General features: G+C 42.6%; 1 protein-coding gene across 22 annotated transcripts in view; it reads right to left on the bottom strand.

The window, feature by feature from the left end:
* SFXN1 (sideroflexin 1) overlaps nt 1-23619 on the bottom strand; it is a 49629-nt gene that overhangs the window by 21235 nt on the left and 4775 nt on the right. For 14 of the 22 annotated variants that reach the window (XM_015452256.3, XM_073994742.1, XM_073994745.1 and 11 more), the window contains one exon: nt 15000-15172. In XM_015452256.3, the coding sequence (XP_015307742.1) occupies nt 15000-15163 (164 nt within the window). In that variant the 5' untranslated portion in view covers nt 15164-15172. Of the gene's footprint in view, nt 1-14999; nt 15173-21069; nt 21229-21359; nt 21465-23268; nt 23439-23619 lie in introns of all 22 variants that reach the window. The other 8 variants (XM_073994737.1, XM_073994746.1, XM_045394525.2 and 5 more) reach the window with 6 other exon arrangements.

The raw sequence follows: 23619 nt of genomic DNA, 5'->3' as shown, positions 1-23619 counted from the left end.
CTCAGCACTTTGGGAGGCTGAGGCAGGAGGATTGCTTGAGCCCAGGAATTCAAAACCAGCCTGAGCAACATGGTGAGACTCTGTCTCTACAAAAAAATAAAAATCATGCCACTGTACTCCAGCCTAGGCAGAGCAAGACCCTCTCAAAAAAAAAAAAATTCAAACCTGTTATCTCAAATTACCTGTAGTTTGGAAAAGCCAGAAAAGAAATTATATATAGGGAACAGGAGAGCATTCAACTTTGAAATACTCTTTAAGTGACATATTTTATAATGTATTTTGAATTTGTAAACTCTAAAATATTTTAACCAATTAGACAAAAGTTATGGTAATTAAGGATATTCATTTTTATACCTATAGAATGAAAAGCTAGTTCAGGAAGAATTTTTTTTTTTTTTTTTCTGAGACGGGGTCTCGCTCTGTCGCCCAGGCTGGAGTGCAGTGGCCGGATCTCAGCTCACTGCAAGCTCCGCCTCCCGGGTTCACGCCATTCTCCTGCCTCAGCCTCCCGAGTAGCTGGGACTACAGGCGCCCGCCACCTCGCCCGGCTAGTTTTTTTTGTATTTTTTAGTAAAGATGGGGTTTCACCGTGTTAGCCAGGATGGTCTCAATCTCCTGACCTCGTGATCCACCCGTCTCGGCCTCCCAAAGTGCTGGGATTACAGGCGTGAGCCACCGCGCCCGGCCTTTTTTTTTTTTTTTTTTTTTTTAAAGACAGGGTCTCACTCTGTCACCCAGGCTGAAGTGCAATGGCATGATCTTGGCTCACCGCAGCCTTGAACTCCTGGGCTCAAATGATCCTCCCACCTCAGTTTCCTGAGTAGCTGGGACCATAGGCATGCACCACCATGCCTGCCTAATTTTTTTGCATTTTTCGTAGACACAGGATTTCACCATGTTGCCCAGGCTGGTTTTGAACTCTTGGGTTTAAGCGATCTGCCTGCCATGGCCTCCAAAGTGCTGGATTACAGGCGTGAGCCACCATGTCCAGCCTCAGAAGACTCTTGATGAAAAAAAAAAAAAAAACCGTTAGGTACATCATTCTTTATTTCCTTCCCTTTATCAAAAAAACACATATTCATTGTCAAAAATTTAGAAAATACAGGAACCTATTAGAGTACTTAAAATCACTGAAGTCTTCACCTACTCATCTCCAGTGGTAATGTTTGCATGCGTACATTTTCAGTCTCTCTTCTGGAATCTAAATGTGATGTGTTTACTTAAAGGCCTCACACCGGATCTGCTGCTTTATAACCGCCTTCTTTATTCAGTAATACATTGTAAACATTTCTCTGTGTCTTCAGATATTCTTCTATATAATCTATACTGAGTTGAACCGTGTCTCCCCCAAATTCATGTCCACCTGCAACCTCAGAATGTGACCCGATTTGGAAATGGGGTCTCTGCAGACGCAATTAGTTCAGATGAAGGCATACTAGATTAGAGTGGTCCCTAAATCCAATGAATGGTGTCCTTATAGGAAGGCCACGTGCAATCAGACGTAGAAGAAGGCCAAGTGATGAAGGAGGCAGAAATGACAGCGATGTACCCATAAACCAAGGCACATCAAAACATTCCTAGAGCTTCTAGAACCTTAGAAACCCCAAGGAAGGATTCTTAGAGGGAGCACGGCCCTGTTGACACCTTGATATCAGACCTCGAGCCTCCATAACTGTGAGGCTCAAGTTGGTGGCAATTTGTTATGGCAGCCTTAATAAATTAATAGGCCAGGCGCGGTGGCTCACACCTGTAATCCCAGCACTTCGGAGGCCGAGGTGGGTGGATCACGAGGTCAGGAGTTCAAGACCAGCCTGGCCAACATGGTGAAAATCCGTCTCTACTAAAAATATAAAAATTAGCCAGGTGCAGTGGCAGGCGCCTGTAATCCCAGCTGCCCAGGAGGCTGAGGCAGGAGAATGGCATGAACCAGGGAGGCGGGGCTTGCAGTGAGCCAAGATTGTGCCACTGCACTCCAGCCTGGGCGACAGAGTAAGACTCTGTCTCAAAAAAAAAAAAAAAAAATTGTTCTTTTGAAGTGAATTAAAAACACTGTGTAATTGCTTGTTGCTGGTACATAGGAAACTACTGTTGTTTTGTGTTTATTATAAGTAGTCCCCTCATTGTATTTTTATTTGTTCTATGGTTTTTCAGTTGTTATGGTCTCTTCTTTTTCTTTTTTTTTGAGATGGAGTTTTGCTCTGTCACCCTGGCGAGTGCAGTCGTGCAATATTGGCTCACCGCAACCTCTGCCTCCCAGGTTCACGTGATTCTCCTGCCTCAGCCTCTGGAGTACCTGGGATTACAGGTGTGCGCCACCATGCCCGGTTAGTTTTTGTATTTGTAGTACAGACGGGGTTTCACCACATTGGCCAGGCTGGTGTTGAACTCCTGACCTCAGGTGATTTGCCTTGGCCTCAAAGTGCTGGGATTACAGGCCTGAGTCACCTCGCCTGGCTGAGTATTCTCATACATATTACATACATCATGGAAAAAAAGAAAGGGCTCATGTCCAAGTTTGGGAAAAATGATTAAGCAGCTTTATTATTACTCCTGGACTTTTTAGAAACTTTGAACAGTTAATAGAATGTGACATTCTCAAAAGTGGAATGTCAAATTTGACTACCAAAACCCTCTCCCTTTCTCTCTCTGCCTCCCTTGATTCCTCTCTCCCTTCCCCTGCCCCGCTCTTTTCTTTCTCTAAGTATTTCATAGAATTTCATTATTATTTTTTCTTTCTTTCTTTTTTTTTGAGATGGAGAGTCACTCTTGTTGCCCAGGCTGGAGTGCAATGGCGTAATCTTGGCCCACTGCAACCTCTACCTCCTGGGTTCAAGCAATTCTCCTGCCGCAGCCTCCCGAGTAGGTGGGATTACAGGTGCGTGCCACTATGCCTGGCTAATTTTTTGTATTTTTAGTAGAAACGGGGTTTCACCATGTTAACCAGGCTGGTCTTGAACTCCCGACCTCAGGTGATCCACCTGGCTCTGTCTCCCAAAGTGCTGGGATTATAGGCGTGAGCCGACGCGCCCGGCCAGGGTTCCTTTTCTTTAGAGGTCTTTTTGGGAAGTTCAGCTCTAGTGTTCCATTATTTTGTGCACTGGTCACTACTGATGTGGGATATGCATTCTTAATAATTAAAGAAGTACTATGCATTATTCCTGATTAATTATTTTATGGGAAATATATAATTTTACCTTCTTTTGGGCATCTATCAAGATGTGGCTTTTTTGCTCTGACATACTGATGTGATAAATTACATTAATAAATGTCCTAAATATAAATCACCTTTTCATTCTTGGAATAAATTCTACCAGTTCATGTTTTAACACAAGGTTGGATGTTATGTGTTGGTGTTTTATTTTGGATTTTTGCATTATCAATTTGTAAGACAGGCCATTGTTTCTTTTTGTATTTTTTTTTTAATCATTTATTTTATCAGGGTTGCAATGAATTGGGAAGCATTTCCTTTTTTTCCTATGATCTCATAACATTTTAAAATTAAATCAGCTTTATTGAGGTATAATTTAAATACCATAAAAGTCATCCACTTTAAGTGTCCAATTTGATAAGTTTTGAAAAAATGTACTCAGTGGTGTAACCACCCCAGAACTGTGGTGCAGCATATTTCCATGTCTTCAACAGTTCCCTTGGGCCCCTCTGGAGTTATTTCCTCACTTCCTGTCAACCAACAGATCTATTTTCTAACACTATATTGCCTTTTCAAGAATTTCACACAAATGGAATCATAGAGCGAGTAGATATATATTTTGTGTATTTTGTATTTGACCTCTTTCACTTTGCATAATGCTTTTGAGATGCACCTTGTTGTTTATATGAGTTGGTTAATCCATTCGATGGATGGACGTACCAGTTATTTATTTATTTATTATTATTTTGAGATGGTGTTTCACTCTTGTTGCCCAGGCTGGAGTGTAATGGCGTGATCTTGGCTCACCGCAACCTCTGCCTCCTGGGTTCAAGCGATTCTCCTGCCTCAGCCTCCCAAGTAGCTGGGACTACAGGCATGTACCACCATGCCCGGCAAATTTTTTATATTTTTAGTACAGACAGGTTTTCTCCATGTTGTCCAGGCTGGTCTTGAACTCCTGAGCTCAGGCAATCCTCCCGCCTCTGCCTCCCAAAGTGCTGGGATTACCGACATGAGCCACTGCACTGGTCATCTCTTCTGTTACATGGATCAATTCTCTTTTTAGTTATTCTGAAACTGCTTTTGCAAAATTATAACTAAGGAAATTATGACAGTGAAAGAAATCAGAACTAACCGACTCTATTTTGCTTGTAATCCTTAAGCGGTCCTTGTTCATTCCTGGGCATAGGCTGAACTAACCTTGGGAAGGAATTCAGTTCATGGTTTGACTCTGAAACAAAATGACTCCCTTCTTGCCTGGAGTCCAGTCTGCCTTTGCAGGACCACCAAATTAGCTACAAGATTAGAAATTACAGTTTAAGGGTCGTGCAGTCTCTGGCTCCAAGAACCTGAACCTCTCCAAATTGCTCCCGGGGCTAACGTCACTGTATTGTAAAACCTAAGATCAGACCTTGAGATATTTTGCACTTTGGATCAGTTGACGCCATCCAGACCAGTAATCTGGCCCAACCAGTTCTGCCATCACACCCAGGAAGAGAAGACATTAAAAAACCTCACTTCGAACCTCTATGATTCCATCTTCAACCTGATCAATCAACACTCCCCATTTCCCAAGCCCCTACCCGCCAAATTATCTTTAAAAACTCTCATCACCGACGGGGAGACTGATTTGAGTAATAACAAAACTCCGGTCTCCCTCACAGCCAGCTCTGCGTGAATTACTCTTTCTCCATTGTGATTCCTGTCTTGATAAATCGGTTCTGTCTGGGCAGCAGGCAAGGTGAACCCAACGGGTGGTTACCAAGTCTAGTAGGTGAAGTAGGTGTGAAGTAGTATCTTCTTGTGGATTTGCATTTCCCTAGTAACTAAAAATGCTGAGCATAGTTCCATATGCTTACTTGCTATTCCTGTATTTTCAATGGTGAAGTGTCCTCAGTCTACTCAAATCTTTTGTCCACTTAAAAAAATTGGGTTGGGTAATTACTGGTTGGATATAGTTCAAGTGATATAGTTCAGTATTGATAGAGTTCTTTATATCTTCTGGATACAAATCCTTTATGAGATATAAGTTTTGCAAATATTTTCCTTCAGTCTGTGAATTGCATTTTTATTTTCTAAAGTGTCTTCTGTCATGGAAAGACTATTTTTGATGAAGTCCACTTTATCAGTGTTTTTCTCTTTCCATTTAAATTGATCATTGTTCATTCTTATGTCTTATCTAAGAAATTTTTGCCTATATTGCCAGGCACGGTGGCTCACGCCTGTAATCCCAGCACTTTGAGGGGCCGAGGCGGGTGGATCACGAGGCCAGGAGATCGAGACCTTCCTGGCTAACATGGTGAAACCCCGTCTCTATTAAAAAAACAAAAAATTAGCTGGGCGTGGTGGCACACGTCTATAGTCCCAGCTATTCGGAAGGCTGAGGCAGGAGAATGGTGTGAACCTGGGAGGCAGAGGTTGCAGTGAGCCGAGATTGTGCCACTGCACTCCAGCCTGGGTGACAGAGTGAGACTCTGTCTCAAAAAAAAAAAAAAAGAATTCTTTGTCCATATCAAAGTCATAAACATTTTCTTCTGTTTTCTCTAGAAGTTGAATAGTGTTAGCTAGTATATTCAGGTCTACTATCCATTTCAAGTTAAATTTTGTTTACAGGATGAGTTAAGGATCAAGATCCATTTTTTTATTTCCAGAACTATTCATTGAACAGAGTATCCTTTCCTCATTGAATTATCTTGGCTCCTTTATGTAAAATCAGTTAACTATATATATTTGTGCCTATTTCAAGATTCTCTTCTGTTACATGGATCTAAATGTGTCTCCTTACAACAATGCTAAACTGTCGTTACTATGAGAGCTTTACAGTCCGTTTTAAGACCAGGTAGTGTAAGTTTCTCAGCTTCATTCTTTTTCAAAATTGTTTCCAATATTCTAGGCTCCCTGTATTTCCACATAAACATTAGAAGTAGCTCGTCAGTGTCTAAAAAGAGCCTGCTGGGGTTTTGATGATTACAATGAATCTTACATAAATTTGGGAAGAGATGACATCTTAACAATATTGAGTCTTCCAATACAGGAACACTGCATATCTCCCCATTTTTTAAAAAAACCCAACCTCTGTTTTTTTCTCTGTAATGTGTGTGTGTGTGTATCGGTGTACAGGCATTTTATATATTTTGTTAAAGTGATCTCCAAGTACTTAATATTTTTGTTGCTACTGAAAATGGTATTATTTTAAAAATTTCAAAATTACAGTTGTTAATTGCTACTAGATAGAAATGAAATCGATTTTTGTATATAGATCTTGTAACCTTACTAAATCCATTTATCGTAGTTGGGTTTTTTTGTAAATTCCTTTTTTTTTTTTTTTTGAGATGGAGTTTTGCTCTTGTCACCCAGGCTGCAGTACAATGGTGCAATCTCAGCTCACTGCAACCTCCACCTCCCAGGTTCAAGTGATTCTCTTGCCTCAGCATCCCAAGTAGCTGGGATTACAGACATGCGTCACCAGGCCTGGATAATTTTGTATTTTTAGTAGAGACAAGGTTTCACCATGTTGGCCACCCGCCTTGGCCTCCCAGAGTGCTGGGATTACAGGCGTGAGCCACCGCGCCTGGCCTGGTAAATTCTTTCTATATAGATGATCACAATTTCTGTGAATAAGGAAAGTTTTACTTTTCATTTCCTATCTTTGCCTTTTTTGAAAAAAAATGTTTAAATTTTGTCTTATTGCCCTAGTTAGAACCTCTAGCACAATGCTGAAGAAAATTAATGAGAGCAGAAATGCTCGCCTTGCTCCCCAGCCTCGGAAGGAACGTGTTCATACTGTCACCATCAGGTCTGATGTTAGTGGTAGGGCTTTTGTAGTTGTACCTTCCCCTTCTATTCCTAGTTTGCTGACAGCTGTATCAGGAATGGATGTTGGATTTTGTCTGCTTTTTCTGCATCTATTGGTATGGTAATATGGTTTTCTGTTTTAGTCTGCTGATACAGTGATTTGTTTTTTGAGACGGAGTCTTGCTCTGTTGCCCAGGCTGGAGTGCAGTGGCACAACCTCGGCTCACTGCAAGCTCCGCCTCCCGGGTTCACGCCATTCTCCTGCCTCAGCCTCCTGAGTAACTGGGACTATAGGCGCCCGCCACCATGTCTGGCTACTTTTTTTTGTATTTTTAGTAGAGACGGGGTTTCACCGTGTTAGCTAGGATGGTCTCGATCTCCTGATCTCGTGATCCTCCCACCTCGGCCTCCCAAAGTGCTGGGATTACAGGCGTGAGCCACCGTGCCTGGCCTGATACAGTGATTTTTAAATGTTAAACCAATCTTGCATTCTTGTCATAACTCCACTTGAGTTCTGCTTATTTTGGTATTGCCCTTTCTGGGTAGATTTGTTAAATTCCGTTAAGAATTTCCATGTCTATGTTTACCAGGGGTATTAGTCATTTTTCCTCTTATCCCTTTTTCTGGTTTTGCATCAGGGTATTTGTAGCTTCAGGAAATGAATGATGAAGTGTTTCTTGACTCTTCTGCTTTCTGCTGGAGTTTGTGGTTTGATATCCTTTTTTTTTTTGAGACAGAGTCTCACTCCGTTGCCCAGGTTGGAGTGCAGTGGTGCCATCTCGGCTCACTGCAACCTCTGCCTCCTGGGTACAAGCAATTCTCCTGCCTCAGCCTCCTGAGTAGCTGGGATAACAGGCACGAGCCACCACACTCAGCTAATTTGTATTAGTAGAGACGGAGTTTCACCATGGTGGCCAGGATGGTCTTGAACTCCTGGCCTCAGTTGATTCGCCCACCTCAACCTCCCAAAGTGCTAGGATTACAGGAGTGAGCCACTGCGCCTGGCTGGTTTGATATTCTTCCTGTGAAAAAATTCTTTCTTTACCTGTGTAAAGCCATCTGGCCTTTGAGATTTTTGTGGGAAAGATTTTTGTTTTATTATCATCTTGTTATTTGTTTTCTGTTTGTCTCTTCTCCTCATTCCCTTTTTCCCCCTTTCCCTGCCTTCTTTTGGATTGAGTCAATTTTGGTAATCTATATACTGTATTCATAGAATGTTATGTATTTCACTAAGATTTTTTAAATCTTTAGCAAAAAAGCTATATAGTAGGCTTTATTTTTATTTTCTATTTCTCTTTTAGGTAACCTTCTTACTCCTTTTGTTATGTATTTTGAGTTTTATTTGTTTCCTTTAGATTGGTTAGACTTACCAGAGGCTTATCCTTTTCTGGGTTTCTCAAAGGACAATTTCTTACATTTATTTTTTAATCCTATTAATTAATTTCTGACTTTTAAAATTAACTCCTCTCTGTTTTGAAAAGCAGTGTATGTAGGCCGGGTGCAGTGGCTCACACCTGTAATCCCAGCACTTTGGGAGGCCGAGGCAGGCAGATCACAAGGTCAGGAGATCGAGACCATCCTGGCTAACATGGTGAAATGCCATCTCTACTAAAAAAAATATATACAAAAAATTAGCCGGGCGCGGTGGCGGGCACCTGTAGTCTCAGCTACTCAGGAGGCTGAGGCAGGAGAATGACGTGAACTCGGGAGGCGGAGCTTGCAGTGAGCCAAGATCGCGCCACTGCACTCCAGCCTGGGCGACAGAGTGAGACTCCGTCTCAAAAAAAAAAAAAAAAAAAAAGAAAAGCAGTGTATGTAGTAGTTAACAGTTAATAGCATGAACTCTGTGGTCAGATTGTCTGGGTTTCAATCCTGGCTCTACCGCCTACTGCAGCAGGATTCTGTTAATGCCTCCATTTCTCAATCTGAAAAATGGAAATAACATTACCTACCTTCAAAGGTTGTGAGGGTTAAATTAGTAAATGTGAAATGATTAAAGCAGTATCCAGCACTCAGGAAGTACCCTGCAGGGTTTGCTGTTTTCTTATTATTCTGCTGTTCTCTAGTTTCTTAGGCTGGATTCTCAGGTCATTCATTGTCGGCTTTTATTGTTTAATCACAGAGATATGTAAAGCTACAGTCTTTCCCCTGAGTACAATTCCTTAAGGTTTCTTATTAATTTTCTCATTGTTTTTACTTTGTAATTTTATTTCTTTTTGTTTTGATCAAAGAATTAAAAGAGCATAAAAATTCTAATGTGATTAGATGATCTATCAAAGATGATAAAATGTATGTTAGAATTTCCTACTATAATTGTGGGTTTTTTGTTTTTTTTTTTGAGACGGAGTTTTGCTCTTGTTACCCGGGCTGGAGTGCAGTGGCGTGATTTCAGCTCACTTCAACGTCTGCCTCCTGGGTTCAAGCAATTCTCCTGCCTCAGCCTCCCGAGTCGCTGGGATTCCAGGTGCCCGCCACCGCACCTGGCTAACATTTTGTGTTAGTACAGACAGGGTTTCACCATGTTGGCCAGGCTGGTCTCAAACTCCTAACCTGAGGTGATCTACCTGCCTCGGCCTCCCAAAGTGCTGGGATTATAGGCGTGAGCCACTGCGCCCAGCCCTAAGATTGTGTTTTAATCAAGTTCTATTTGTATTGCTAACCACCCTTTCTTTGTATATTTTGATGGAACACCACCAGCTCATGAATACTGTCTGTTCAGCATTCACTATATCTTTATCAATATCAAGATATTTGGGTCTATTTGCCCAGAGTTGCGATTTCTTGCTTTTTATTTGCAATTACCTTTGTCCTGCTTTTTAATGTTAGCCATTTTTATTACTTCCTTTTTGGTTCATTTTAAAATAGCATTGTTGGTATCCCACTAGAACTGTATATTGGCAGTCACACTTAAAACATGGTATCTCTTTAACCCTAACTAGCCCTTGAGCTAATCTCCCCACCTGATTTATCTCTTGAGGGGAGGTAAGAAACTCGATGAGTTATTTCTTACATACTGATTCAACAACTGGCTTACTAATTAATATATATAAAAGTATATAGGTGAGGCGTGGTGGCTCATGTCTGTAATTCCAGCACTTGGGGAGGCCGAGGTGGGCAGATCACTTGAGTCCAGGAGTTCAAAACCAGCCTGGCCAACATGCTGAAACCCCATCTCTACTAAAAACATAAAAATTAGCCAGGCATGGTGGCAGGCGCGTGTATTTCCAGCTACTTGGGAGGCTGAGGCAGGAAGAATTGCTTGAACCTGGGAGGCAGAGGTTGCAGTGAGCTGGAGCGCCACTGCACTGCATCCTGGGCGACAGAGCAAGACTCCATCTCAAAAAAAAAAAAAAGAGTATATATCAGCACAGAACCTAACAAATACCCCAAAGCTCATTTGGAACAGGCCTAGTCAATTTATCACCCAGACTTTAAGGGTCTATATGCTTTAAAAAGGTGAAGAGAAAAAAAAAAAAGGGAGACATTGAGGGATTCTTGGAAAAGTGGATTGTAATTTCGTAAGTACTATTGCATCACGCAAGCTTCAGGTATTCTAAGTGGGGTGTCATGTCATCACTGAGCTTTTTAAGTGTTTCCACCCAATTTTAAAGTCTTTGATTTGATTTAAAAATGTTTTAATTTGTTGGTATGTTAGTAAATTATTAAGGCGTACAATTTTCTGTTCATGCATATTCTACTAACTTTAAAATAAAACATGTTAATGCATTTCTTGAATACAGTAAGGAGCAAAATCATGTATATTTTTGAGTTTTGTTCCTATTTGAGACAAGATGTTTTAATTCTTCCATTTCCTTTTTGGTTTTTGACACTACAATCTAGGGCTTTAGATTCAGATACCTATTACCTTTTTTTTTTTTTTTTTGAGACAGAGTCTTGCTCTGTTGCCCAGGCTGGAGTGCAGCAGAGCGATCTCGGCTCACTGCAACCCCCACCTCCCAGGTTCAAGTGATTCTCCTGCTGCAGCCTCCCAAGCTGGGATTACAGGTGCGCACCACCATGCCCAGCTATCTATTACATTTTTTAATAAAATACTTTTAAGGCCAGGCGCGGTAGCTCACGCCTGTAACCCCACCACTTTGGGAGGCTGAGGAGGGCGGATCACTTGAGGTTGGGAGTTTGAGACCAGCCTAACCAACATGGAGAAAGCCCATCTGTACTAAAAATACAAAATTAGCCAGGTGTGGTGGCACATGCCTGTAATCTCAGCTACTCAGGAGGCTGAGGCAGAAGAATTGCTTGAACCCGGGAGGCAGACGTTGCGGTGAGCCGAGATCGCGCCATTGCACTCCGGCATGGGCAACAAGAGAAAAACTCCGTCTCAAAACAAAACAAAACAAAAAAACAACCACTTTTAATTTCTTTTATTCTATATACACTCTTTCATACTAGATGTACAACTGTTTCTATTTTAATGTGTTTCAACATTCATCACTTGTCTATTTATATGACGACTTTCTTATATTTCTTTTTTGTTGTAGTAAAAGATTCATAACATAAAATTTACCATTTTAACCCCCCCCCTTTTTTTTCTTTTGAGATGAAGTCTCGCTCTGTTGCCCAGGCTGGGTGGAGTGGTGCGATCTCAACTCACTGCAACCTCCGCCTCATGAGTTCCAGCGATTCTCCTGCCTCAGCCTCCCAAGTAGCTGGGATTATAGGTGTGCATCACCATGCTCAGCTAATTTTTGTATTTTTAGTAGAGACGGGGTTTCACCATGTTGGTCAGGCTGGTTTCAAACTCCTGACCTCAAGTGATCCTCCTGCCTTGGCCTCCCAAAGTGCTGGGATTATAGGTATGAGCCACCACTCCCAGCCATTTTAATCATTTTTAAGTATACAATTCTGTGGCATTAAGTGCATTCACATTATTGTGTGGTCATCACCACTATCAAACCACCACATCTAGAACATTTTCATCTTCCCCAACTAAAACTATGTGCCCATTAAACACTAACTCCCCATTCCCTCTTCCCCCAGCCCCTGGCAACTTCCCCTTTACTTTCTGTCTCTGTGAATTTGACTACTCTAGGTATCTCATATAAGTGAAATCAGCAATATTTGTTCTTTTGTGACTAGCTTATTTGACTCATCATAATGTCTTCATGGATCAACCATGTTGTAGCATGCATCAGAATCCCCCTCCTTTTGAAGGCTGAATAATATTTCATGGTATGGGATTCCATTGTACGGCGGGACCACATTTGCTCATCCACTCCTCTGCTGATGCACACTTGGGTTGCTTCCAGCTTTTGGCTACTGTGAATACTGCTGCTATGCACATGGGTATACAAGCATCTGTTTGAGTTCCTGCTTTCATTTCTTTCAGGTATATACCCAGAAGTGGGATTGCTGGGTCACACGGTGATTCATGTTTCACTGTTTGAGGAATCTCCTTATATTACGGCTTATTTTTTTTTTAACTCTATTTTGTGTTATCTTTTGACCACCCAAGAAGGTTTCATGAAGAGTTTATGTTTGATGCACTTGCATATTTTACATATTTTCTTTCTTTCTTTCTTTTTTTTTTTGTTGAGATGGAGTTTCGTGCTTGTTGCCTAGGCTGGAGTGCAGTGGCATGACCTCGGCTCACTGCAATCTCTGCCTCCTGGGTTCAAGTGATTCTCCTGCCTCTGCCACCCGAGTAGCTGGGATTACAGACATGTACCACCATGCCCAGCTAATTTTTTGTACTTTTCTTAGTAGAGACGGGGTTTACTATGTTGGCCAGGCTGGTCTCGAACTCCTGACCTCAGGCGATCCACCCACCTTGGCTTACCAGAGTACTGGGATTACAGGCATGAGTCACTGTGCCTGGCCGCACTTGCATATTTTCTGTTGCTGTTGGAAATAGAAGATCTGCTCTAAAATTCCCAAGTGACAACTCATTCTCTTGAGAACTTTGCACACCCTACTTACTATCTTCTGGCATTCAGTATAAAGATGAAAAGACTGAGCCCTTTCTGACAGGTTCTTTTTTAATAGCTTTTTTTGTTTTCCTGTTCATGGATGCTTTTGGAAGTTTTAAAAGTTTATAGAAAAAACAAAAGGAAAAAAATTGCCATGTGTGGGTGTCTCTGCTTGAAATAGGGCAGGTCTCTTTAATTAGAGAAATGGTTTTCCTCACCTGAGGAGAATTCCATTTTACTTTCTGTTGCTATGAAATATATTTAATATTGCTTATTTGCAATTTTTTTAGTTTCTCTTTTAGGAGCACGACTTAATTTCATCTTCAGTCTCTACTCTCTTTTCCTCTTATAAAGTCTTTTTCATATCTTTCTTTTCCATCTATATCAGGGACTGGCAAACACCAGTCCATGGCCTGGCCTGTTTCTCTATGTCTGTGAACTCAGAATAGCTTTTACATTTTTAGCGGGTTGTAAAAACAAACAAGAATATGTGACAAAGAATGCGTGGCCTGTAAAGCCTAAAATACTTTTTGTCTGGCCCTTTACGGAAAGTTTGCCGACCTCTGGTCTTCACCCAGGAAGCTTCTCAGGTTCATTCTCTCCATCGGTAATTCTACTTTGTCTTTGTCTTTTTCTTTTTTTTTTTTTTTGAGACAGAGTCTCGCTCTGTCACCCAGGCTGGAGTGCAGTGGCGCGATCTTGGCTCACTGCAAGCTCCGCCTCCTGGATTCACGCCATTCTCCTGCCTCTGTCTCCCGAGTAGCTGAGACTACAGGCGCCCGCCACCTCGCCTGGCTAATTTTTTTGTATTTTTAGTAGAGATGGGGTTTCACCGTGTTAGCCAGGATGGTCTCAATCTCCTGACCTTGTGATCTGCCTGCCTCGGCCTCCCAAAGTCCTGGGATTACAGGCGTGAGCCACCGAGCCCGGCCGGTAATTCTTTTTCTTACTGTGTGATTTCTGATGTTGGTTCTTTACCACTGCCTCCAGTAAACCTTTCAATTTCAATCACATTTTTTGGTTCTTGGCAATGTTCCTTATGCCATCTTCTTTTCAACCACGTAGTTGTCTTTTCATCTCAACCTCTCCGCTTTCTATGGCTTTGGCCTGTCTTCACTATTTCCTCATAAGGCTCCAGGATGTTCTGCTGTTTGTATATCTGCTGTCTGTATATTCCCTCTTTACGCACATTGGCACATGGCAGTACTTGGCCAGACTCAGTGTTTATTGGCTGTCGTTGGTTCTCTCTCTACCTAGATGATGGTTAAGGACCTGCTTCTGATGTATCACTTCTGGGCACGTTTAGGCACAAAGCTTCTAACAATCCAGTCCCCAGCTTTGGATTGACTTTCCCCTAGTGCAGGAGTCAGCAAACTACCGGTCGTGGCCTGTGTGCCCTGCTAGGTAAGAGGTTTTTACATTTTTTTAAAAGGATTGTTAAAACAAACAAACAAAAAACACAAATAAAAATTTAAGAATAATATGTGACAATGACCCACAAAGCCTGAAATAGTTCCTATGTGATCGTTTACAGAAAAAGTGGCCAACTGCTGCCTTGGATGGAATATCTCTACACTGGTAGCATCTTCTCTTCCCTCCTGTTTGCTTCTCTCAACTGATGGCGTGCATCCCACATCTGCAGTCCCTGTAGGCATTGCCAGCAGCACCCTTGCCATCTGAGCTCCTACCTACAGGATTTTACTTACTGGGCCTATAATTCAGAAGGAACCAAACTACCCCTGATTCTTGGCAATTTGTTTTTGCATAATGCTGTTTCTGTCCAGAGACAGAAAAATGCATGGAGGGGTTGTGGATGTCATAGCGGAGGTGGTGGTGCTATTGGAGAACAGAAGGCAAGCTGCCAGGAGAAAGGGATTGGTATCCACAACAAAGAGGGGTGACTCTCATTGTCAGGTTAATATGAACCCTAGATATTTGTGTTAAGGGCGAGCAATGAGGGATACAACAAGTCTTTTTACCCTTCCCTTTTTTTTTTTTTTGGTCAAAAGAATTCCATTGCAAAAAAAAAAAAAAAAGGTTGTAAAAATCACTAAGTGAAGGTTTAAAGATAACAGCCTAACATGATGATCTATTTATACATTAAACCAAAAAACAATAATTAATGTTACCTGTAATCACGTACTATTTTTCTTGCACTCTCTAGTTGTTCGTTTGTTAACAGAATGTTCCTGGGGTCAGTTACAGTGAAGAAATGATTGGCTCGTCCAATGAAAGTGCTTTGATCCCATCGAGGTTCCTTGATGTTAATGTTTGGTGGCAGTTCTCCAGACATGGTCCCGGACTGCAAAGAGTCAAAAAGGCAAATTCAAGTAAGGCTTACAATGTCACTACATATTTAGAAACTTTATAGTCACTTTTAATTTTCAAGTAAAGGTTTACGTACTCTTCCTATTTATAAAGATAATTTTGCTATAAATGGCAAAAAGGCCATCTAAATTCAAAGCTAACTTTGTCTATAAATCTCAATTGATCTTAACTAAATTTCAATAGTTTCCTACATATTTGTCTTTATAAATACATAGTATTTTAATATTTACTTGTTGAATACTTAGAATTACTCTGCAGAAAATAAAGGTATGAAGTTTTAGGAGAGGTGCGGCGGCTCACACCTATGTTCCCAGTACTTTGGGAGGTCGAGCAGGGAAGATCCCTTGAGCCCAGGAGTTTGAGACCAGCCTGGACAATAAAGCAAGACCCCATCTCTACAAAAAATTTTAAAAAACTATCCAGGCATGGTGGTGCATGCCTATAGTTCCAGCTACTCAGGAGGCGGAGGTGGCCGTGGGGTGTGTGGACTGCTCGAACCCAAGAGTTGGAGGCTGTAGTGAGCTGTTATCATGCCACTGCACCCCAGCCTGGGTGACAAAGCAAGACCATGTCTCTAAAAAAAAAAAAGAAGTTTAAAAATAATAACAGTAACAAGGCCTGAAGTTTGAACCCATTTTTCTGAGTGAAACAACCAACGTCAAACTACTAAAGTTGTTTAAAGCCTACTAAAGTTGTTATTCCTACTAGGAGAAATGACTAATGATTTTAAAAAGGTTTAAATGCTAAAAATTACACAACTAAAAAAGATGCAGATTCATTCAGCCTTGTTTAGCACATAAACCACCAATCAAAAATTAAGAATTATGTTCTTCAAGCTACCAGGAACATAGTGGGAAAAACACATTTGCATAGCCCCATGAATAGGAATAACTCTGTAGCGTATAATTATCCTCATAAAATTTTTATTTTCTGGCTAAAGAGCATTACTTTTTTTCCAAAAGTAATTAATTTCTTTCTCTGAGTAATACATGTTTATTTTAGAACTGCGTTGTATTGTTGTAATAGATGCTTACTGTGGTATTCTGAAAAACACAAGCTTATTATAGAAAATAAAGAATAAAGAAACAAAATCTCCCATAATCCAGGCACTCTGAAATCATCGTTAATGTTTTGGTACCTTTCCTTATAGATATTTTCTATACATGTTATTATACAATTAAAAAAATAGTTGATATCACACTGTGTATTTTAAAATCCCGATTTTTTTGTACTTATTTCATGAGTATCGTTGTGGCCGCTGTTCATTTTGGATATATAACTACACCTTTAATGTTTAAGTGGTTTTTGGTTTTTCACCATGACATATAATTGCTTATCCCTGTCTATGCATGTTTGTCCTTACAGCTAGTGATTTCCTCAGACTAGCTCTCTCTGCGTGATATTAGTAGGCCAAAGGATTTTACCCACTATGAAGGTTTCAAACCATGGCTTACTTACATCTGCTTCCCTTCCCTACATTTCTAATACCAGTTTTAATTTTAATTCACTTTTCAGGTCACTTTTCCTTAAGTTACTTTCTTAGTGCTTTACAGGTTCGGAGGTATATTAAGATGTCAGATGCAAATGCTGGGCATTCCTGTAAGGCATATTTTCTCAAAATCTCCAATTAACACATATCATGGACCACAGGATCAAAACTGAGCATGTGAGGTCCACGGATGTGAGGAGTCTAGTGTATGGAAAACAGTAGGGCGGTGAGAGTGAGAAGGTAAGAATCAGCCCTGCTATTCCTAGAGCAGGCTGGGGTAACAAACACAGAGAAGGCCAGCCAGAAAGCTAATGGGAAGCCTATTTTCCCCAAGATCAGAATGCAGCTATGTGGTGTCATAATAGTTCTCTTTTTTTGTGACCACTGTTTTCTCATCTCACTGAGAAATCTTGTTATCTATCATCACAGACGGTCAGAAACTTCGCTACTTGAAATCCTAACGCACAGAATGAAACATCCCACTCTTGACACAGAAAGCCGGCCCAGATTTCCAGCCCGGGAGTAGAGCTTCAGATTAGGAAACTTTTGGACACAACGTTGCAAGTCCATCTTAACTTTGTAGCTTCTAAGGAAACAGGGATGTGGTAGTGATAGTGAGAATTACAGTTAAAAGGGAAGAGAGAATAGTTTGTATTCAATTTTCTGAGAAAAATCTGTATCAGATCTCCACCGGGGAACATCACAGTCCACCTGGGCCTGAGGGCAGGCACAGGAGGGTAGAGAAGGGTGCAGGGAAGGAAATGGCTCATGGCCTCATGTACAGCCACAGCCTGGTACCCATCAGCATGAGGTCGACACCCAGAGTGCAGGCTGAATCCCATGCCCAGCCTTGTGCTGGACCTCCTGGATCAGAATCTCTAGGAGGATAACATTTGTCTGTTTCAAAAGCTCTCCAGATGATTTTGATGTGTTCCACTGGTTCAGAACCATCGATCTGCGCCAGCAGCTTCGCAGGAATAAACAGTTCCCCGAGGAGGGGAGTTGAATGTGCTGTGCAGTGTCTTCCTTCTTGCTACCACCATCATGGGGATACAAGAAATGTATGTCATTGTATGCAGACATGACTAAATTTTGAATTAGAATATATCAAGTGTATTACAAAAAGCAGAGTCCAGTTCATATTCTGAAAAGCAGCCCTTTTCAGACTTGTCTACAGAGGCTTGGGCTCTGCTGAGGCATCTTAGCAACCCGTAGGGCGTGCAGGCGAATTCAAGCCGGTGGGTTCACATGCCGGCCCCTGTCCACGAGCCACATTTTGAAGTTACAATTACATGTATTACACAGCATTTGTTTCTATCCTTAGAGGTCATCAAATAAATGCCATACGTAATCATACAACTGAATAAAACAGAAAATCTGGCCTAATTTCCTCCCCTTTCTGAATGAGCCAATAAAAGATATAATTCCTACTCTCAAATAGACCATAGTTTAAATGCATAACAGAATAAATACTTAGGAGAAAAAAAAAATCTGCTAGCTTTGTTTTTTCTATAAGGCCTAAAAAATGCTGCTATCTTTAATATCTATTTATTGAGCACCTACTACAGGACGGACTCTTGGGACTCTTGGGCTGTATCAGGGAACGAAGAAGACAAAAATTCCTGCCCTATTGGAGCTGACGCTGGGATGGCAGAGGTGAAAGGAAAACAGCAATACACAAAAAACACAAAAGACAAGTAAACTATTCATTATATTATAAGACAGTAAATGGTTTGGGGAAAACAAACAAACAAACAAACAAACAAACAAACAAACAAACATACCCCAGAACAGGATAAGAAGGATCATGAGCAGGGCCTGCATTTTTAAATAAGGTAGTCAGGGCATGTTTCATTGAGAAGGTAATACCGCAGCAAGACCAGAGGACAGTAAAGAATTGAATCATGTGGATATCTGGGGGAAGAGCATTCCAGGCAGAGGGAAAAGGTATTGCCAAGACCTTAAGGCAAAAATGCATCTGGTGACTTCAGAGAACAGCAAGAAGGCATGAGCTGGAGTGGAGTGAGGAAGCGGGAGATGGGAGATGAGCAGGTAAGAGGCGTAACGGCTTAGGTTGGAGTCAGATGATATAGGTCGTGTAGCCTCTGTAAGGCCTTTGCATTTCACTCTGCAAAAAATGGGAGTCATTGGAGGGTTCTGATCAGAGGACTGAAATGAACGGACTCACAATTTGAAAGGATCTCTCTGGCTGCTGTGTGGAGAACAGACAACGGGGAGATAAGAGTGGACACAGGAGGAGCAGCTGCAAGGTTCCTGCAGAGATCCAGACAGAGCCGGGGGGCAGCGCAGGCGGCAAGAGGTACTGGAGCTCTTGGTGTTTCTTCAGTGGTGCCAGCGGGATTTCTTGACACCTCACACTCGTGGGATGTGAGAGAAAGGAAAAGCAAGGTTCCTAAGTATTTGGTTGGAAAAACTGGAGGAGGAGAGAGGGCCGATGGAGAAGACAGGAAGCTCAGATTTGCCCGGAGTAAGTTTGAGGCACCTAGGAGGCATCAAGTGGAGATGTCCAGCGGGCAGCAGAATGAGCAGGTCTAGGTTCGGGGGAGAAGTCTAATCTGGAGATTATCTGTGGGAGTTGTCAGACAGAGATTATATTTAAAGTCATGGGATGTGATGAGATCACCAGGGAAGTGAAGGTAAATAGAGAAGAGATCCAAGGAGTCTGGTGTGAAGAGGTCAGAAAGGACCGAAGGCACGCACAGTGGGCTGGGGAGTGACTGGTGGGTGGAAAACCAGGAGAGAGTAGCATCCTGGAAGATGAGAGGTAAATCTATTGTTAGCCCGACTGGCCAAAAGGTAGACACCTTGGTAGCCGGTCACTTCCATTTTTGGATAGTGAAGGGGGAGGAGGTGGATTTAACAGCAATGATGGTGGTAGCAAGATGGAACAACACATTAAACCTCCCCTCCTCAGGAGACTTTATTCCTGCAAAGCTGCTGGTGCAGATTGATGGTTCTGAACCAATGCAACACATCAAAATCACCTGGAGAGCTTCTTATAAACACAAATACTATCCTCCTTCTAGAGGTTCTGATCCAGGAGGTTCAACATAAGGCTGGGCGTGGGATTCAGCATGTGCTCTGGGTGTGGACCTCATGCTGGACGGACCCCAGGCTGTGGCTGTACATGAGGCCGGGAGCCATTTCCTTCCCTGCACCGTTCTCTACCCTCTGGTGCCTGCCCTCGGGCCTAGGTGATCTGTGATGTTCCCTGGTGGAGATCTGATAGGGGTTGTTCTCAGAAAATTGAATACCAAGTAATCTCTTTTCCCTTTTAATTATAATTCTCACTGTCAGTATTTTTCCTTTATGCTTAACATAAATAATGAAAACAAAAATTAATATGTAGCTTTTATATAATTCTAGTTCCTAATAACTATCTCTAATTTGTTAAATATAAGGGCAACCTTTAGGGCAAGTTGCTGCCATCATGGTCTTATTTGAGAATTGGTTACTATATTATTTATTTATTTTTCTTGAGACAGGGTCTTCTCTCTCACCCAGGCTGGAGTGCAGTGGTACAATCACAGCTCACTGCAGCCTTGACGTCCTGGGCTCAGGTGATCCTCCCACCTCAGCCTCCCGGGTAGCTAAGACTACAGGTGTCTGCCACCATGTCCAGCTAGTTTTTGTATTCTTAGAATTTGTATACCGTTTGTAGAGCCAGGGTTTCACTGTATTGCCCAGGCTGGTGTCGAACTCCTGGGCTCCAGTGATCTGCCCGCCCTGGCTTCCCAAAATGCTGGGATTATAGGTGTGAGTCACTGCACCCAGCCAAAAATATGGGTACTCTATAAAATTTAAGTATTATCATGTATAAGAGCTGGATAGTCTTAAAAATGATTTCTCCAATGTGCTTATTATGTGGAAGCCGAGGTCCAGAGGGGAAATAACTTGCCCAGGTTGCATAGTAGATGCTGGCGGCAGAACCAAGTCTGGGAGAGCTCAAAGAAGGACCAGCCTCCAGGGCACTGGCCAGCTTTCCACTCACCACTCTCTTCTAGCCATTTTTCTTGAAGTATGACACCAATTAATGTCTGCAGAGAAATGATATCTTGGAGGCCCCTCCCTTTTTTCCTTTAAATAAAAACTTGACCTTCATACTACGAAGTTCTATATTACAATAACCTTAAAGTTACTCTACAGTACAAGTGATCAAGAATGCTGTGGAGGCCTCAGAAAAAATGTCTTCCTTAGAAGGCAAGGAAAAAGGAGAGAGATGGAGAGGGGAGCCCTGACATCTTAAGAATTTCCATTACATACAAGGAATTGGGCTAGATGCTGGCCTAAGCTTGCAATATTAGAGAATATTCCATCTAGAACTTCTCACAACAACAGTGTGATTCAGACATCCTACGCACATTTTGCAGACGGAAGAATCAAGATTCTGGGATATCACTCAAAGCCACCGCATCTTTCCAGCAAGGGAAGAAGCAGGAGTGCTTGACTCCAACTGCTTATCTGCAGACTCCAGTCAAACCCACCGAAATCCTGGCAGTGGAAGCGCCTACCGCATGTACCTGTGATGGGCAGAATAACGGCCGCCAAAGATACCTCCATCGAATCCCCGGAAGCTGTGAGAAGGTCTAATAAAAAATGCGGCTATCTTTAATATCTCTTTATTGAACACTTACTACTATGAATATGTTACCTTACATGGTGCAGGGACTTTGCTGATAAGATTAAATTAAAGATCTTGAGAGATGCAGAGACGATCCTGGATTATTTGGTGGGCCCAATGTCATCACAAGGGTCCCTATAAGAGAAAGAAGGAGGCAGAAGAGGCAGAGGCAAAGAAACAGATGTAGGAACAAGCAGAGGTTGGAGTGATGCTGGGCTGTGAGCTGCAGTCCCTAACAGCTGGAAAGGGCAGGGAAAGGGGCTCTGCCCTAGAGCCTCCAGAAGGAAGGCCCACTTGTTCTAGACTTCTGACCTCCAGAACTCTAAGATAATATATTTGTGTTGTTTTAAGCTACTTAAATATGTAGTAATTTGTTATAACAGCAATAGGAAATGAATACAACACTGTTTCCTCTACTTAAAAAGGATTTCAAGTTGTACTATAGTGGCATAAGAACTACCAACTGGATGTGATGATCTGTGTTCCTCTGCCCCCAGAATTTAAAAAAACCCAAAAAACATGCAGACTAATCAGGAATGGCACATTAGCATTCTCACAAAAACAGCTGATCTCAGATCAGATAACATTTTATTATTAACCATGATGCCGTGTTTCAATTAGACAAGACTTCTTTCACGCATGAACTTACTTCCACCTTTAAGCACAGAAGTAGCTTGCACCCCAGACAAATTGATCCATTTTTAAAAACAGGAGTCCCACTTAAAAAAAACCAAAAACAAACACCAAAACTTATTTCCTATTCACATGAAAGTCAACAGCACTGAGTGTGGTGGCACGCGCCTGTAATCCCAGCGACTTGGGAGACGGAGGTGGAAGGACTGCTTGGACCTAGGAGGTTGGAGACCAAACTGGGCAACATAGTAAAACCCGTCTCTAAAAATCAATGGGGCCCACCAAGCATGCTGACATGGAGCACTCCTTATGCATGGGGCCTGGGCTGGGGAGGGTGCGCCTAGGCACGCCCTGGGCTGGCTCCGCTTTGTGCCTGGAGTCTATTCAGGGAGCGAGATGCTGGTATCCCTAAGGCCTTGGCCGCCATGTGGGGATCCCCAGGGTGCACCCCATTCCACTCGCCGGGGTCAGGGCTGGCCGGGTGACTTGGTTGGTCTGTAGCATTCCAGTGCGCACCTGCTGGCCCCGGGCAAGGCAGAGATGCGCTGAGGGCATGTGCTTCACACACCTGGTACTGACAGGTCAGCAGGGCTGGGTGGTGGGGCGGGGCTGCCGCGGGCACTGTTGTGGGGAGGGAACGAGGTCCTGGGGTGGGGGTGAAGGTGCAGGAATGGCCTTTGTTTATCCATGGTCTGGTTTATGCAGCCATCCATCTGGCAAATTATGGCCCCTAGGCTTGCCTGCAAGGTTGAAACTGGGTAAAGATCAGACACCTTGTTACAGAGGTGTCTTGAACATCACTCACAGTCTTTCATGACCCAGGATAGGGGCAGTGCTAGGACAGAGGCTTCTCGACTCTGGATTTCTGCAGACTGCGCTGGAGGAAGTCGTGCTGCCCAGCCTTGCGTTGACACTGGGAACAGTGTGAATAATCATGAAACCACAGAGGCTTCAAAAGAAAGTTTTGGAGAATAAGATATTTGCATTCCCATTGCAGATGCGGCAAGGTTCATGAAGAATGTCCCTCAGAGGGCCAGACGGCACAGGACGCCAAAGAATGTGTTCCAGAGTGTGTGGGTTCATCACCCTCATGGCACGTGAAGCAAGTGAGCGATGCCAGGGAGAGTGAGGAGACAGTCAGTGGGGAGGGTGCTCTCTCTGCCCTGTCCACCTGAGGCTTTGAGAGTTATGCAGAAGCGCTGGGGGGGTGCCTTCAGGCACTCAGAGAGGCTAGGAGACAGGTGAGCAGGCCCCAGCCCGCCACAGACACAGAGGGGCCCAGGGAAGCTGTATTAGAGATGCTTACTGAGCAGTTACTTGCTGGCTTCAGGACTGCAGAAAGGCAGCAGCAAAATGTGATGGTTCACACAGCGGCACACTGGCAGGTTTCTCACGTCCAGCAAGCTCAGTTTTCATGAGCTGAAGAAATGATGCAATGGGGTGTGGAGGGAAGAGAAGGGGCCTAGAACAGACGTGCTAGAAGGAAATGATTGGTGACAGACGGTCTCCGTGTATTGCAGTAGCTATAATGTGGCTTCCTGGTGCTTGGCCAATTGAGGTGTTAATTCTAAGAATCTTTTTCATGAATGATTTTAAAGAAATATTTGGATTTTAATGGTATTAAGAAATTTTGGTGGGGTATGAGAAAAAAGTGGGA

This window comes from Macaca fascicularis, chromosome 6, assembly GCF_037993035.2.
Source record: "Macaca fascicularis isolate 582-1 chromosome 6, T2T-MFA8v1.1".
NCBI lineage: Eukaryota > Metazoa > Chordata > Mammalia > Primates > Cercopithecidae > Macaca > Macaca fascicularis.
Note: the sequence above shows the minus strand (reverse complement) of the source record. Positions and strands in the feature narration are given on the sequence as shown.